This window comes from Nilaparvata lugens, chromosome 5, assembly GCF_014356525.2.
Source record: "Nilaparvata lugens isolate BPH chromosome 5, ASM1435652v1, whole genome shotgun sequence".
NCBI lineage: Eukaryota > Metazoa > Arthropoda > Insecta > Hemiptera > Delphacidae > Nilaparvata > Nilaparvata lugens.
The window spans coordinates 53247332-53265022 of NC_052508.1; the positions used below are offsets into that span (position 1 = coordinate 53247332).

Here is a 17691-nt window from a genome sequence, read left to right on the forward strand (position 1 = left end):
AAAATAATTGAAAATCTCAGTACCCTTTTTTTAAAAATATTTTATCACGACATGTTTCGGTATAATAATTGAAAATGGCATAATTGAACGAAACATGTCGTGATAAAATATTTTTAAAAAAAGGGTACTGAGATTTTCAATTATTTTCTTTATATTTATATTACAAGTAGCCCTATACAGGATAGAGATAAAGGAAAGTATTGCTTTCCGAAAAAAATTAAGGTACCCCAATTTCTAAATTTCTATACGTTTCAAGGTCCCCTGAGTCCGGAAAAGTGGTTTTTGGGTATTGGTCTGTATGTGAGTGTGTGTGTGTGTGTGTGTTGTGTGTGTGTGTGTGTGTGTGTGTTGTGTGTGGTGTGTGTGTGTGTGTGTGTGTGTGTGTGTGTGTGGTGTGTGTGTGTGTGTGGTGTGTGTGTGTGGTGTGTGTGTGTGTGTGTGTGTGTGTGGTGTGTGTGTGGTGTGTGTGTGTGTGTGTGGTGTGTGTGTGTGTGTGGTGTGTGTGTGTGGTGTGTGTGTGTGGTGTGTGTGTGTGTGTGGTGTGTGTGTGTGTGTGTGTGTGTGTGTGTGTGTGTGTGGTGTGTGTGTGTGTGTGTGTTGTGTGTGTGTGTGTGTGTGTGTGTGTGTGTGTTGTGTGTGTGTGTGTGTGTGTGTGTGTGTGGTGTGTGTGTGTGTGTGTGTGTGTGTGTGGTGTGTGTGTGTGTGTGTGTGTGTGTGTGTGTGTGTGTGTGTGTGTGTGTGTGTGTGTGTGTGTGTGTGTGTGTGCGTCTGTGTACACGATATCTCATCTCCCAGTTAACGAAATGACTTAAAATTTGGAATGTAAGGTCCTTACACTATAAGGATCCGATACGAACAATTTCGATCAAATGCAATCCAAGATGGCGGCTAAAATGGCAAAAATGTTGTCAAAAACAGGGTTTCTTGCGATTTTCTCGAAAACGGCTCCAACGATTTTGATCAAATTTATACCTGGAATAGCCATTGATAAGCTCTATCAACAGCAGCAAGTCCCATATCTGTAAAAATTTTAAGAGCTTCGCCTCAACTATGCAAAGTTTGATTTCAGATTCTCAATTATCAGCCTTCATATACAATTCAAACGATTAACTAGCTTAATAAAAAACTTTCTATTATTCGTTTGAGAGGAATAAGAAATCAAAAAGAAAAATGTCAAAAAGTGTGGGTAGGAAGAAGAGAAAAATAAGTTTAAGCTTTGGAAAAGAGAAAGAGTGTCAAGATGATAAAGACAAAGAGCAACCTACAATAACCCTTTTAAAGAAGCGTAAGAGTAATGATTCATCTGATGTGCGAGCAAAGAAGAACAAACAATCAATGAAACGATTGAGAAATGAAAGTCTATCTTACAGAGAGAGAGAAAAGCTGAAAAACTTATTGAAAAGACGTCAGGTTAGAATTATTTTAGTTTTGAAAGAAGAAGAGAACATTAAAACCCGGATAAGAATGAAACATTTGAGGGCAGAAAAAAAGTACACTGAAAAAGAAAAAGAAAGAAATTCTTCAAGAATTAGAAAGTTGCGACAAACTGTCGATTTCCATGAGAAAGAGAATGAGAAAAAGATAATCAGAAATAAGATTGTACGTGAAAACGAGAGTTACAAGGAGAATGAACAAAAGAATAATTCAGAAAGAATAAAAGAATAACGACTAGCTGAAGACTTTAGAAAGACAGAGAATGAGAAAAACATTGTCAGGAACAACGAACTAAGACAATCTGAAGAATATCGAGTGAAAGAGAACGAGAAGAACTCTAACAGGAACTGTAGATTGAGAGAAACTGAAGAATTCAGAATAAGAGAAAATGATAAAAATATAATCCAAAATAAGATTCTTCGTGAAAGCGAGGACTACAGAAAAAACGAACAGAAGAAACATTTGAAAAGAATTGAAGAGTTGAAGGAATATGAAGAATTCAAACAAAAAGAAATTTTTCAAGATAGAATGAAGAAACAGATAGAAAGAAGCAATAGCATAATAAGATTTCGACATTCTTATTATAATACTCTGATACTGAGCGGATCAGATTTTTCGAAATTCATTTTACAATTTTCAACTCATAGGAGGAATGTGCCGGATTACGTTTGTTGTTGCTGTGAGGGATTATTCTTTGTTCACTCGGTTACAAAGTTTGACAAAAATTTAAACTTGGGAAGAAAATCAGAAAATCAAGATAGCTTTTACGAAAAAATAATCAATTTTCCATCGGAATTTATTTGTAAAACTTGTAAAATTTATGTCAAAAAACGTCAAGTTCCAAAAATGGCTACCAGCAATGGTTTGAAGAATGAAAATATCCCGGAATGTTTAAAAGCTCTTTCACCTTTAGAAGAGCGTTTATGTAGTCCTTTTATTCCGTTCATGCAAATACGCCATTTAAAAGCGTTTGCAATCAATCCCCAATTAGGTTTAAAAGGGTCTGTTGTCAATATTCAAATTGATATAAACGAGTGCTTACACATTGCCAAGATCGTTTGACAATATGGCTACTTTGCAATTGCAACTGAAACGCCATTTATCGCACAAAACGTATTATATGTTTGAAACAATAAGACCAACTTTAGTTTGTGAAGCACTCAAATTTCTTATAAAAACTCCATTATATTTGAAAAACGAGATTGATATAGATATGAATTACTTGCAGAGATATGAAAACCAGTATTCAGAAGAACAGAAGTTTATTCTGAATAAAAATGAAAGTTTTCCACCACTAATCGAGTGTACAATGAACAGAATCTATCAGGAGGATTGTACTGAAGAAAATGATGATAAAATGATAAATGATACAAGAATTGAAAGTGATGATGAATTCGGAGAAGAAATTCTTCTAATAGATAACAATGAAAACGTAGAAATTATCGCTCCAGGGCAAAATCAATCTCCGATTGCTTGTGTAACAGAATTTTTTGAATAACTGGCAAAATCGCTAAATGAAAAGATTTTATAGGTCTCAAGCAAACAGCTGCTTTGTTATCGCCGGGTGCGATATCAACAAGCTAGAGATTAGATAATAACGGGTATCCTGGCTACAATTCGAACAGCCAAATAGAAAAGAATATTATTGCTATTTATTTAATTATATAAAATAATGAACTTTTGAGGTTAGGCTCTATGATACTTACTGGTCAGCAACCTAAATAATCGGTCAAGCCGTATAAATTAAAATTTAGCCAGACACTTGTGGCAAATTTAGTTGTATACAAATAGCATTCGTTTAAAATGTGACCAGAGGATTTGGTAACCACATGGCATGTCAATGTGAAAGGAAAAACAATTTAAAGAATACAAAAATATTTATTATATCAAACGAGCATGTACAAAATATTTAAAATAAATAAAAATATTAAGGAAGTGTGGTATATTCTACTCGGCGCATGGATACATTGTAATTTTGGAATAAGCCAATCAAAATACAGTAACTGACTGACGGTAAAAGCAGGTCGATTCAAAAATATACTTTATTTATTATATAAATGATGGGAATTTGTAAGTTATACACTATTCAGTTCATGTAACAGATGCAATTTGAATAACTAGAAAATAATATGATATGTAATCTTTATGCAATAACCTAGCGGATTGAAACGGACTATTTTGATTATGTAATTGCGTAGTAGTTGAATATTTAAATAATATGCAAATTTGGAATATGGAAGTATGATCGTGGAAAGAATAGGGGTAGATCAAAGCCCACTTGCTTGTCAGAGGTCACCGGGAACAGCCACCAATTATGTAGAGCACAAATCCCTTTTTAATAATTGTACGTTTTAAAAACTTAAGTTTGAATTCAATAATTAATTCAATAAGACTCAGTGAGGTCGTATTAAGGCGTGAGTCATATAGAATACATTAATATTCCATTGGAGAAGATGACATCAGCCCACCAGAAAAGCCTAAGACGTCGAAAGAATCTGGACCACCATCATACTTTGTGAAATTCGACACGTGAGTTCTATAGTTAAAAAGAAATATCAAGGGCGCCCTCAGTGCTTCGAATAAATTACGATTCAATAAAGCTAGCTTGACGAAAGGTTATTTAAATATTTAAATTAATATCAAACTTGCGCAAGTCAAGTGATTTTTTTTTAGAACGATATATATCATCAGATCTACATGTTTAAGTATGCACAGATGAAATATTTATTAAAATTTGATATGATATGATATGCTCACTTGACTATTCTTTTTATCAGTAAATTATAAAGATATTAATGAAGCTCTTGTTCATAAGATAAATTGATTTATCTGACTTACACCAGAGGCCGAATCTTAGCCCTGAGAGTTACATGTTAATATATTTTGAGATTTAAAATTTATAATTGGTTATTTATATTAATTTGGAAAGAAGATATATAAAATATAAAATTTTATTCAACAAGCAACAGCAAGTCGATAACTGAGCTGCATAATTTAAATGCATATGATTACTGATTTAAGAAGCACATGGTAATATTTCGTGCTAAAAGCAAAGTTAATACTACTGAACTGTCTATGATATTTTTAATATATATATATTTGTTCTTTATTTATTTTTTATACTTATTGCTCTATATTTTTATTTATTCGTTGATATTTTGTGTAATATATTGTGTCATTATTTGAATGGTGTACCCTTCATTTATTATCCTGTCTCCATGACCAATCTCGTTATAATCTATTTTGTTACCAGTATTGAAATATTATTAAGATTACCAACCAACTGTATTCTTCACCGAATAAGTTGGATAAAGCAGCGATATACAGCATTGATTATCAAATCTTTGAAAATAATATGTTCCCGAGATTTATATAAATTATCCAGTACAAACAAATCTGATTTGAAGAATCTCAAGGTCATAGTAGTAAGTTGCAGCACATAAATTAATAGAATTTATAAGGTATTCTGATAGAATATCGCCTTTTATTCCACTCGGTATCATTTTTCATTGCTGACCACTTTGGTGAATGGTGGCGAGTGGCATTGGAACCAGAATATTGTTTTTAAAATGCATAATGCATGATTTTGTTAGGAGCAAATTGAATTAGATTGGATTCTCAAATGTGCCGTCATAACAACCGCACAAAATGGCCGCTCCATAAGGAACATGGATGTCTTGACCTGGTTTTTATAGACCTTGGTAACAACTGCTCCGAGAAGATACTCTCTCTAGATTATAGTTTTCATTTGGATGAAATTGTGTTATGATTGTATTTGATCCAGATGAATTATGTTATGGATATTTCAATTATAATAATAGATTGGAAGAAGATGAATATACATGCCAAAAGACGAGTTAGATTTGAGATTGACTTGTAACGACTTGAGATTAACAAATCCACCAATCTAATGAGAATAAAATAATGAAAAGATAGGAAACATTTTCCTTTCATTTATGCTGGAATTTGACTTTACCTCCTTTTCGAAGTTGGTTCCATTCAATGTGGATATATCTACCACTACATCACCTTCACCAAAAAATTAGAAGTATTTACCTTAATCAGCCTGTACAAATTTGAGGGACTGTCAGTAAATTTTCCATCGTGAAGGTAGTGCTTCCCAATCAACTGAGACATATTTGTCTGCTCACTCTCCTTCATTGTGTCATGAAAGTGCAACAGATAAGGAGCTAGTCCCTCCCAATTGAGATCAACCACTATCCTCCACGGGTAGCGGTCCACCCAATCTGCAAAATAAATTCATTCAATTCTATTATCAATATTACAGAAAAATAAAAGAGAAACTAGTAAGTCCGAAACAATCCCTTGGCGAAAAATCATTTATCCATCACTCATTGATTCATTTGCTGTTCACAATCAATATTTTCTGTTTCACAAACAATATTAGAAAATATTACCCCCATTTCCGTTGGGTTGCACAGAAGCCTGGTAAATTTGAATAATGATTAAATGCCACGAGAACCAATCAGAGAAGCCTTATTTTCAAAAAAGCCTTCTCTTATTAGTGCTCGTTGCATTTAATCACGATTAGAATTCAACAGGAATTCGTGCAACCGGGCCTTTATGTGCTTGTTTTGGCGTTAAGATTTCAATATTCCATCACAAAATTGGAAATTACTTCTAGCACTGCCTCAAGTAACACTCAACGAGGAACATTTAAGAAATGATTCCAATTCTTAGTTATGATGGGTGTTCAAATGCATCAAAGATTTCGAATTATTCACTTTTATGTGAGCATATTTATTGAACAACTCACTAGTCATAGAATAATATTTCTTCAAACAGGTGAGAGTCGAAAGTAAAACATTATACATCTCACCTACACACCGATAAGAATGCCAAATACCAACTACCCTATAACCCACTTTAATCGCTACCCATTGGCAGGATTCCAAGTTGAGAGAACTATTGGTAGATAGAACAATTATTATAAGAAAGAGTACAGTATTGGGAGAATTCTTCATTTCTCGGGTATAAATTGAAGTGTGAATTCACACATTGCATTATAAAATAGTATGAAAGAACTTGCTCTAGTTATTTCATCACAGAAAAATATTATAACAAAACTAAATAGATCCTATTGTTAAATAGGTAGAATATTAGTGTTTATACAGTAGTTGCTCACCAAACAGGGGAAAGATGCCCTCTTCTGCGCAGTAGCTAACGAGCCAGGGAATGGGCCTGTGATACCCACCAGCCATCAAGATATGAGGTTCTGCCAGCAGGAAATGATTATCCACTGTTGGTCCAAATGCACTAAGTGGCAAGTTACGGAATGTCTGAAATAATAATTTCATTTATTTTACAATCACTTGATGATGGCATCACATGGCCGAAACATGTTGTGACTAGACAATTTTGAAAAGGGTACTTAAATTTATATTTTTATTTATATTCAACAGTAGCCCTAAAGAAAGAAGACTATATTCTAAAGTGTTATCTCCAATATTCATACAGTTTGATGATTTAATTCGAGGAATGTGAGTTCCCAAAAAAGTATTATGGTGTTACACTTTTTGAAATACAAGGAACACTGAAATAGTTATTTTTGCGCAAAGTGACACTTTGCTGCACCGAAAGAAACGCTTACGCACGAGCCAAAGGAGAGTGCAGCAAAGAAACTTTGTGTACGTATTTCACATTGAATTTTTCCTACAGTTACCATTGAATATCAAAAGTGAGTAATTATAGGTTGACTGTCCTGAAATCCATGGAATGATTTTGTAATTATTAAGAAATTCAAATAATGATTTTAAAATTGATAATTCAATAAAAAACTGTTTTATTTCTAAATTTTGAAATTTTCCAAACTTAAAATTTTATAATTTTTAATTTCAAATTTTCAAACTTTAGGAATTTTAGTACCGTATCAAATTTTTAAATTTCTGAATTTCCAAAATTTTAAAGTATCAATTGTAAATTGTGATTTCCAAATTTTTAACTTTAATATTTTATTAATTAGTTTCAAAATTCTATTTTTTTCAAAATTAAATGAATAATTCTCATTGATGATGGAAATTCTCATTGAAATTAAAAAAAGACTAGATGGAATTTGAACAACCCCAACCTCATCATCCTTGTCAATATTTCATCTGCAAGTCAAGTCTGCTCTCAATTGAGCTACTTAGTCAGATGATTGAATGCTTGAAGTGGGTTTATCTTAAGCTGCGACCTACCTACCTCCAACCCGCTCTGCAATACTCCGCAATCGCTCCGCCCCCGCTCTGCATTCGAACCGATCATGAACGTTACGGGAGATGTTAGCTCTTCTCGCGTTCCACTCTTGCTCCCCGGTCGATCATCAATCGCTCTGCTTGAGTGACGTTCTGTTGCGGAGCAGAGCGAAAGTCTGTACGCACCTTTAAGGTGTGTACCGATATATGCGCCTCCAACACGCTCCTCGCACTCTCCGCACTCGCTCCGCAATCGCTCCACGCACGCTCCGCAATCGCTGAACGCACGCTTCGCAATCGCTCCACGCACGCCCCGCACTCGCTCCGCAATTGCTCCGATCATGAACGTTACGGGAGATGATCTCTACTCGCGTTCCACTCTTGCTCCCCGGTCGATCATCAATCGATCTACTCGAGTGACGTTCGATTGTGGAGCAAAGCAAAAGTCTGTTCGCAACTTCATGTAAGCATTGAAATGACTACCACAGTCAGTGTTACCAACTTAATTTCGATTTTCCCGTTCTGATCCTCTATATAACCTACTCACTATTTCGCGTTGTCATGCTGCAAATCTGGAGTATGCAAAGTTTTGCGCACTAGTGCGTAGAAGTGATTCTTTGCGGCCTGCAATCAGTGCAAAAATGGTCACTTTTCAAGGTACCTGTAGGAAAATTTTATTTTCCTTACACATTTCCTCTTCAGGTGACTGATTGTTGAACAATGAGCTCGAATGAAACTTGCCTAATCGCTCTCATAGCAGTTGAATGTCAGAAGTGTAAAAGTAATAAAGTAACGCGTATAAGACATAGCATTATAGCAACATTGAATTTCCCACTCTATACTCCATATGGAACATTTCTTCGCATTCTTGTATGAGTAAAGGAACTAATGAAACAATTTCTGAGAATGTTACTATGATCTAGAAATTCAAAGTAAACAAACACCTCTGAACCTATAATGAGCATTTCCAAAGAATCATGGAGAAATTAAACTCATAATGGAGGGATAGGGGAGGTGGGTTTTTCATTTATGTATATCATTGCTTTTTTTACCAAACTGTTTGAATACTCACTCTCATTATGTATTGCAATGGGAGGCGGGTTTCTTATTTATATCAGAACGTTTTCTCACTGAAAGCTTAAATAATTTTGTTGGACTTTTTTTGGTACACAAATTTTAGTTTCCACACCAGAGTTTTCAATAGGGTTGGATATATAAGCCCGTATACTGAGCACAATATATCTGAACGATTAATATTTCATTTTGAACTAATGGATTCTAGTCATTTTTGTTTTATGTGTTATAAAATGTTCGGGATGCTTGTTATTTTCGCATCAGATTTTGAACACCTCGGCGCTGTGCCTACACAAATGATGATTTCAACTAGAGTGAAGTTTTTCTTGTTTTATTGGACTTGGAAGTCTTAATAAACTCATCACAGAGGTGATAATAATAATAGTGGTAATATTTTCAATGATAGGCTAGTAGTAATAATAATGATAATAAATGGCGCCAAGTAAAGGAAAATGCAATACCTGTAACAAAATTAAATATGGTCAACAGGAGTCTTTTCAATGTGTAAAGTATTCATTGAGATAACATGTTGCATGTTTTAGAGATTAATGAAGAAGAATTGAATTTTTGCAAAGACTCAGGCTTCAAATGTCAAGCCTGTATGAACAAGTCGTTCCCAATAGACCACCTTCATGAAGTCTCCTATCGAAGAATCCACAACAATTTGAAAGGAATAGAAGTAGGAGGCCTATTCAAGTTGGTTCAAGGAAGGACACAAATATCATAACCATAATTAGAAATAAAGCATTATTTGCCAGTCGCTTTGCACCAAATAAATTACCCAGTGACACTCAGGATCTAGTGAAGGGCACGATGTCTTCATCAGGTTTTGTAGCTTGTACCAAACTTCGGTCACGATTTCCAGCCTCATACAGCTCATTCCATGTCTTGGTCTCAGAGGATGTCTACAAGGAGCTCGCTCGATGTCTGGCCAGTGGTTGCAATCATTTCACCATTTTATGGATTTCTTTCACACAATGTCGATTCTTCAATGCAGAGCAATCGTACAGTGAATCTATCTGAAAAGGCTAGTCATGAGAATACAGCACAGGGCTGCATCAACAATCCCAAATAATGAGACATCTGGAAATTTTCTGCCAGATGTCAGGGGCTTGAGAAATAAATCTGTTGGATTTATCACTTCTGCTATTGGATGTAATTTTGACATCATATTGCTTTAACAGAGACATGGCTGGCTCAACAACACAGCAGTTCAGGTCTTTTCTCACACACCTATAATGTATTCAGAGCTGACAGACAATATGAATTGACAGGTCAAACTATAGGTGGAGGCTCTCTGCTGGCTGTAAAAAAGTGTATACCCGCTATAAGAAATTTCGATCTTGAGCTCATCTCTGAAGCTGTATGGATTGAGCTGAGACCCCCTGAACAGCGGCTGTTAATTTCCTGTCCCTCCGAATTTTGACTTGAAGTCCTTCAGTACATATTTAGAAAGGTTGAGTGCTTTGCTGGTGGGACAGCCGATTAACTTGTTAGTATTGGGAGATTTTAATGCAGATGCAGTTTATTGGAACAGATGCAGATCATTCACTGGTGCCTCAGGCCCACTATCAAGCATTGAGAAGAGCTGAAATCTTGCTACAGTTTATCGATGAAAACTGCCTGAACCAGTATAGCTGATATGCCAATGATGATCGAGTTTTGGATCTGGTAATGAACAATTTCAAATATATAGTTGTTTCTCGCTCTACTCCACCATTCGTAGCACCTGATGTGTATCATCCTCCCTTTTCTTTGAAAGTGAAGAGGCAAAGACCAGTAACAAGATTTGCCTTGAGTGAATGCTATTGCTTCAGAAGGGAAGATTATCGGAAGTTGCATGATGGAGTCAGAGATATGAACTGGAATGCTCTAATGAACTATAACGATCCCAACAGTTCTGCGAAAATACTGAATGATGTGTGGAGAAAGCAATGAATAATTGCATTCCAAAGCAAGCCCCCGTACAAAGAGTCTTCTCAAGCTGGTTCTCGTTCAGACTTATTCAGTTAATAAATGCTTTCAAGAAGAAAGCTTTCAAGGTTCACAAGAAAAGTCTACTTCAAAGCGATTACAGAAAGTTCTCAATTCTTCGATCCCAATTGAATAGCCAACTACAATGAGATAGGAGGGTGATGACTCATAATACTGAACTAACCTTGCAGTCTGCGCCAAGAAAATATGAAAATATGTTCTGGAAATATGTCAGGCAGAACATAACTGAGACAAATAGCTGTCCCACCTCCATATCAATGGATGAAACCATTATTTTGAACCCTCATGAGATCAGCGAGCAGTTTGGAATTTATTTCACCTCTCTCCATCAGAGACAATCTAATACTATTATTCAGTATGGCATTAATAACACCAACACATCATTGGGAATTCCGGTTGTCACAGAGGAATCTGTTCTTGGAGAGATCACCCTGTTGAACAACGAACCATCTCCAGGATCCAATGAAAATCAGGTGTTCATTATGAAGGGGATTAGTTACCTTATCTCTCCCATCCTCACAACCATTATTAGAACAAGTCTATCAAAAAGTCTGGGAATTTTCCCAGATGTGTGGAATCACTCAGTAGTTTTTTCAATCCCCAAAAAAACGAGATCAAATGATATGAAGGATTTTCGGCCAATATGAATTTTGAGCCCATTTCTCAAGATTATGAACAGGATTGCCCATAGCTTACACATATCTTCAATAATGTAAAGAGTGGAATAGATGAGGCACAGCACGGATTCATGTCAGCAGAGTCCACCATCTCAAACCTGTCTAATTTATTTATTTATTTATTTATTTACTTATTTATTCATTCATTCATATGCGAATACAATTCAGGTAAAAACAACAGGCATTTGCCCAAAACTGCTTCAAACCTTAATTTGGAATACACAGTCTAAAGGTTATGCTACTTACGTAACTTAATTTCCTGTCATATGTGGCACCATGTGTGGAAAAACAAGAACAGGTAGATGTAATTTATCTCGAGCTAGAGAACACATTTTATAAAATGTCACACAACATCTTGCTCAGCAAACTACCCATTATTGGACTTATTGCAGTACTTGTCAAGTGAATTTCCTCATATCTTGAGAACAGGACATTTCATGTCAGATTCAATGGCGGTGCATCAAAAACTTTTGTGACTGCATATCAGGAGTTCAACAGGAATCCAATCTTCAATCTTGGCCCTTTGCTTTCCAATATCTTCATTAATTATGTTGTCAACAATCTGGAATATGAGGCACTAATTTATGTGGGTGCCAAATTTCCAAGAGAATCAATACCAGAGATGACTCCTGGTCTCTACAAAAGGACATCAACCATGTCTGTTAAGAAGAAACTAAATGCTCAGTATGGCGAAGAAAGAAACTTTAATAATAATAATAATCTTCATCTCCATCAAGATGTGTACAAAAGAACAAAAAAAAAAAAAAATTATATAAAATAATATTAATTACACTGTCTGAATAGTTAAGTGATACAAAAGTCTGTACATAGTTAATGTCACGAAAAAGAAAAACAAAATGGTTTGGTTTTTAGCTGATTTTAAAACATAAAAATATCAGGCCCAGTAGCAAAAAAGTGCATGTTCAATTTCTATCAGGATTAAATTTCATGAGAATTAATCAGAGCAGGGTTTTTTTTGATAAAAGGCTTCTCTGATTGGCTCTCGTGGTATTTAGTCCGGATTATGAATTAACAGACAGTGCAACTGTCTCTCTCAAGGCCATGGCTGCGTACAAACATAGAGCAACAGAGGAACCAATATAACAGAAGCTGAAGAAATTATTCGCATTTCTATCACCTCGCAATGAACATTACATTCAACTACCATATGTTTGGAGAGATCGATTTTAAATTTATTTTGCTATCATCCAGTCACTTTCTGAACTTATTCTTCCAGATGTTCCATGAATACTGCAATGTTTTAAAATGAGGTCGCCAAATTTGGTAACTCAACTACAGCTATTATAATGTTTTTTATTTGCTCACACTTTCTCAAGTTTTCAACAGACTATGGAAAACTTTTTTCTGATCAGCTGCTACTTGAGGGACCAATAATCCTTTCTCTTGGTAGTTCAACGAATTATCCCAGAGTTGAGACCTGTTCCGAAATAATGTTTTTTGTTGCAAGCACATTATATTCCTGATTTAATCAAAATCGTTAGAGCCGTTTCCGAGATCCGTCCGACATATCTCGTACATATATCCACAAACACACATATTCAAACAAATTTCTTTCTTAGTATAATTATTGACTTCAATGATTATGATTTTATTCAATGAGAGCTTACTTCACATAATAATAACAGCTGGCATCAATAGCAGAAATGTCAAACATGATTGAAATTGAAACAGTAGCGATCATCAACATTATTTTCTTCATGTGATCTAAAGTAACCAGATTATGGTAAGATTCACATCAATGTGTCAGCATTGTTTGAAAGGGGAGCATTGATGCTATTAATGAGGAATACTGACAGTCAACGAACTGTTATACATATTCTCCAATATTTTTATCGAAAGCTACCTTATATTTTCTTTGGTAAAACAATCAATGTTTGGGAATAATTGATTCATGGGAAAAACGCCTTACTTCTATGCAAGATATTTTCACATTAGGAAAAGCAACAACAGCTATTTGGCCGTTTCAATAAATAACCCCGTTTCTTTCGCCCAAGTTAAATTTTGGCCGAATTTCCTCTTTCTTCACAAACAGATTCCACAACGGACACTTCTGAAGTTTTTAAACTACCCCTTTAAGCAGTTTTCGCGATCTGTCGATTATACAAACAAAATTAGTCTTGATAGAATAGGATCAATTGATAGAAGCAACTCCCGTCATAAAAGTTTGTTTTATGAAAAATAAAAATCATCTATACTCCCAAGAATAGCTCTGATTGAAGCAGCAGTGCCCAATAAATTTGTTCTCGATAAATGCATTTTAATTAATTCTTCAACTTGGAGCCAACCTAATGAAATAATCTCAATTTAATGCCAACCTGACAAAATTATTACTTGGTCTACAGTTATCAACTGTTTCGAATAGGTACTCTCTCTAGATTATAGTTCTATAGTAACATATGATATGGACATTTCAATTATAATTAAGAGATTGGAAAAAGAAGGATATACATGCTAAAAGAAGAACTTTAAACCCTTCAAAACCACCCTTAGAGTTGAAATATCGCCAAAAGATTTCTTAGTGAGCACCTAGTACGTATAAGGAAGCTATATTCTGAGTTTTCTTGCAATCCATCGAGTAGTTTTCCAAAAATCGTGATCAGTGAGTCAGTGAGATAAGAATTTTATAAGTATAGATAGGGTATAGATAGGGTAAATTTTACTACTACTCCAAATACTTGTAATAAGTCTACAAATATATTCAATGAAGAAATAATTTAGATGTTTTGATATTTATTGAAGTCATATGAAATAAAAAAGAAAAGAATTTGTAGACTAACAAGAGAGACAGGATTGAATTTTTTTTTATATTAAGAGCTTCACTCTATAAAAACGGATGATGAATAACATGAATTTGAGTAACTTACGTATATAAAATTCCATATGAATACTTAAAAGTCGATAATACATTTCTACTTCTTCTCAGTCTCTTCTTATACCGGTACTTCCTCATTTGATTTCGCCCCTGCAGCTTTCTCTTCTTGTGCCAACTTATTCACTTCCACGATTGTTCCGAAGGTTACCGCCGGGTGCACAGGTTGAGATAGCTTTTCCAAGTCCTTGAGTGTTTTTAAAGTTACCACCCACCGATTTTCCATCCGTTTTCCTCATCAGTATTTTTCCATTTCTTATCCACAGGTACTTGTATCCTTGTTCCATCTTAGCAACTCTCGCCATTGCCAGCACCTTCCTTCTTTCAGGAGACAGGCTCTCGTTCAGGTACAACGGGATGTCGGTCGGTAGGTAGAGATGACGTGTAGAGAAGTCACGCTTGACTCTTCGTCTGCGTAGAAGCTCATCCTTATCGATCTTCCGTGTCAGCATGATTATGATGGGAGGTGTTTTGTCTGCCATTCGGGTAGGTAAGCAGTGACAATTGTCAATCTGTTGGTCGGTGATTTCATGCCCTAGAGCCTTTCCGACTGATTTCACTACTTCTAGGAGATTTTCGTTTTTTTCTTGTGGGAAGTTGTGCAGCTCAAGACAGTTGGATCTAGAGTACTGCTGCATTTCGGAGATTGCTCGGTGGAGATTTTCATTCTCTTTCTTCAACGCTTTAATCTCTGTATCCTGTGTTTCAATTCTTTGAAAACACATTGTCATTTGCACTCGTTGGAGCTTGAGCTGCTCCAGAATGCTCTCGACATCCGTGTGGCACCTCTCGATGGAAGTTCCGAGGTCCATTTCCATTCTTTCAAAGTTGTTGCTCAAGTCTGCGATCATTGTTGCTAGTTGTCCAAGGGTGACTTCTTTGGGCTTCGAGGGTGGTTCATGAGACAGGCTCTGTCTCCTTTCCTGAGTACAATCAGCACACCTCCATGTTGTCTTACTGTCGGTTAGATATGTAACTTCCGCGACTTTCATGTTGATGCAACTACCATGAAACTTACTATCACATTCACTGCATTCAACTTCGACATCATTCCCAACTCTGATAGACCTACTGCACACTTCGCACGACATATTCACTTTTATAATCTTCAGTTTAAAGAGAATATGAATCGAACTCCAATTATAAACAATAAATTCTGAACGAGTGGAACGAAATAACTTGAAATGGCTAACAACACAGCTCTGTCATTTACAGATAAGGGAGCGCCGAACAAACACAACTGCTTCGCTTGACTGCTCGTCATCGACTGCAGTCGCTGAAACTTGATGCTTTATTTTTGTATCATTGCATGCATGAACACCTGAAGATTGGCAATCGAGGAATTGGAATTGTTGTACCAATGCGCAATTTGAAAAATCATTATCAGTTTCATTTCTAAGTCAGAAGTTATACATCACCACTAGAGAGGTGTATTGTAATTGTTAACTCCTTGGGATATAGAATAGACTTTTTTTGAAGCCTCCAATTTATTCAAAAAGAGAATGAAATTCCTACGTGAGCAGGATAGAGAAACTTTCTCTTTAAACTTATGAATAGAACACTTCCATACTCTGGATATATTACTTTGATAGTTGCGATACACAAAGGCTGAAGCTGTTCTATTGCCTAAGCATACTCATTCAGTCACTTGATGCTTGGCGCATTGGCGCCATGTGGTGGAACGGGTTGGCTATAAGGGGTGATGTGGAGGCCAACTATTATTACTGTAGCAGTTACTAGTTGTTTAAATAGGTTACCATCAAATAATTACGCATTGTGCATTTTAATAAACGACTCCATAAAGCTCGCAACCATCTAAACTAATCAAGGATTGAAAAATATTGAATAGCAAGCAGTATAACCTCAGTAAAAATTAAAAAGAAAAGAAGCACTCATTCGGCTACGGCTACAACTCAACTCGTTGTATTCAGTGTAGGCCTATAGTATGAATAGTTGAGTAGGTTGATTCCTGTAATTATTATTTCTTATTATTAACTCTATTCCTCAGTAGTGTTTCAGATTTTGTAGTGAATAATATGTCACGCATGTATTTTTATTGCCTAGAATCAATAACTCACAAAAGCCAGATTCTTTTGTTCGATGATTTCAATGGCTGGTTTCTGTTTGAGGCAATCTCTCATCTCAGTTTTGCTGTGCTCGGGTGGAACTGGACATTCCAGTCTCTTGGCGTACAGAATGGTCAACTTGTCCGATGACTGTGAAACTGCCCACGGGTTCAGCGCACTTCCGCTCACCGATATTGCTTTGCTAAACAGACCTGTGCGACAACAAATTGAATCAAATCTATTTTTTTATCTCACAACCAAAAGAGTAGAAGATACACAGTAAAACGTATTTGGAATCCTACTCCTTCCTATAAGATATTCATCTGTATATAAAAATCACTGAATTCTATACTGTATTACAACCCTATCTCAACTATACCTAGTAGCTAGAGTTCAATGGTAGGGAGTGAATATTAAAAAATATATAGTAAATCTATTAACATTCACTTTGAATGAGTTATAACTGATATGAACATTTCCAAAATTGAAAAATCTGGTGCTGCGCACTCATACAAATTTCCTTGCCGTTATGAGAATTGATCACCTAACGCTAGTGTTCATGCACATTTCAAGTCTACTTACAAACAAAGATCCATGCCAGCTGGTGACAGGACAATAACACTGATGACATACGAGGTCTGTTATCGCTTCATAGTAAACCATTTAGTAGAATCAACAGTTTGCAATTATTGGATCATCACATCACATCATCACATCATTTTTGGATCATCATTTTCTCGAATTTCGAGATTATTTTCAATTTTAGGTGAAAATGTTACCAAACATTAACTGTATTGATCATCATGCTAAATCTTTCCCACTTTTAATTTTTTGTTCAAATTGTATCTGAAGCCTGATAATTGGTAATCTAAAATCAAACTTTGCATAGATGGGGCGGAGCTCCTGAAAGTTTTACAGATATAGGACTTGTAGCAGTTGATAAAGCTTATTAATGACTATTTTAGGTATGAATATGATCAAAATTGTTGGGCCGTTTTCGAGAAAATCGCGAAAACCCCTGTTTTTGACAACATTATCGCCTATTTAACCGCTATCTTGAATTGCATTTGATTGAAATTGTTCCTGTCGTAACCTAAAAAACCACTTTTTTTGGACTTGGTGGACCTTGAAATGTATAGAAATTTAGAAATTGGGGTATCTTAATTTTTTTCGGAAAGCAATACTCTCCTTATCTATGGTAATAGGGCAAGGAAAGTAAAAATTTCATGCAGTTTTTCGAAAACGTCACTGAATTAAATCATCCACACTGTAATGCCGGTTATTATGAATGCCCTTCATTTATTGTATTTTCTGTTATGTATTATCTCTATTATGGAGTGTTTCAGTTGTCAAAAATATTC

At 35.4% G+C, this 17691-nt stretch overlaps 1 protein-coding gene across 7 annotated transcripts in view; it reads right to left on the reverse strand.

The window, feature by feature from the left end:
- LOC111045596 (venom carboxylesterase-6) overlaps window positions 1-17691 on the reverse strand; it is a 42557-nt gene that overhangs the window by 11959 nt on the left and 12907 nt on the right. For all 7 annotated transcript variants that reach the window (XM_022331037.2, XM_022331038.2, XM_039428723.1 and 4 more), the window contains exons 6-8: window positions 16343-16542; window positions 6581-6734; window positions 5491-5681 (exon numbers count right to left, since the gene is read on the reverse strand). In XM_022331037.2, the coding sequence (XP_022186729.2) occupies window positions 5491-5681; window positions 6581-6734; window positions 16343-16542 (545 nt within the window). The remainder of the gene's footprint in view (window positions 1-5490; window positions 5682-6580; window positions 6735-16342; window positions 16543-17691) is intronic.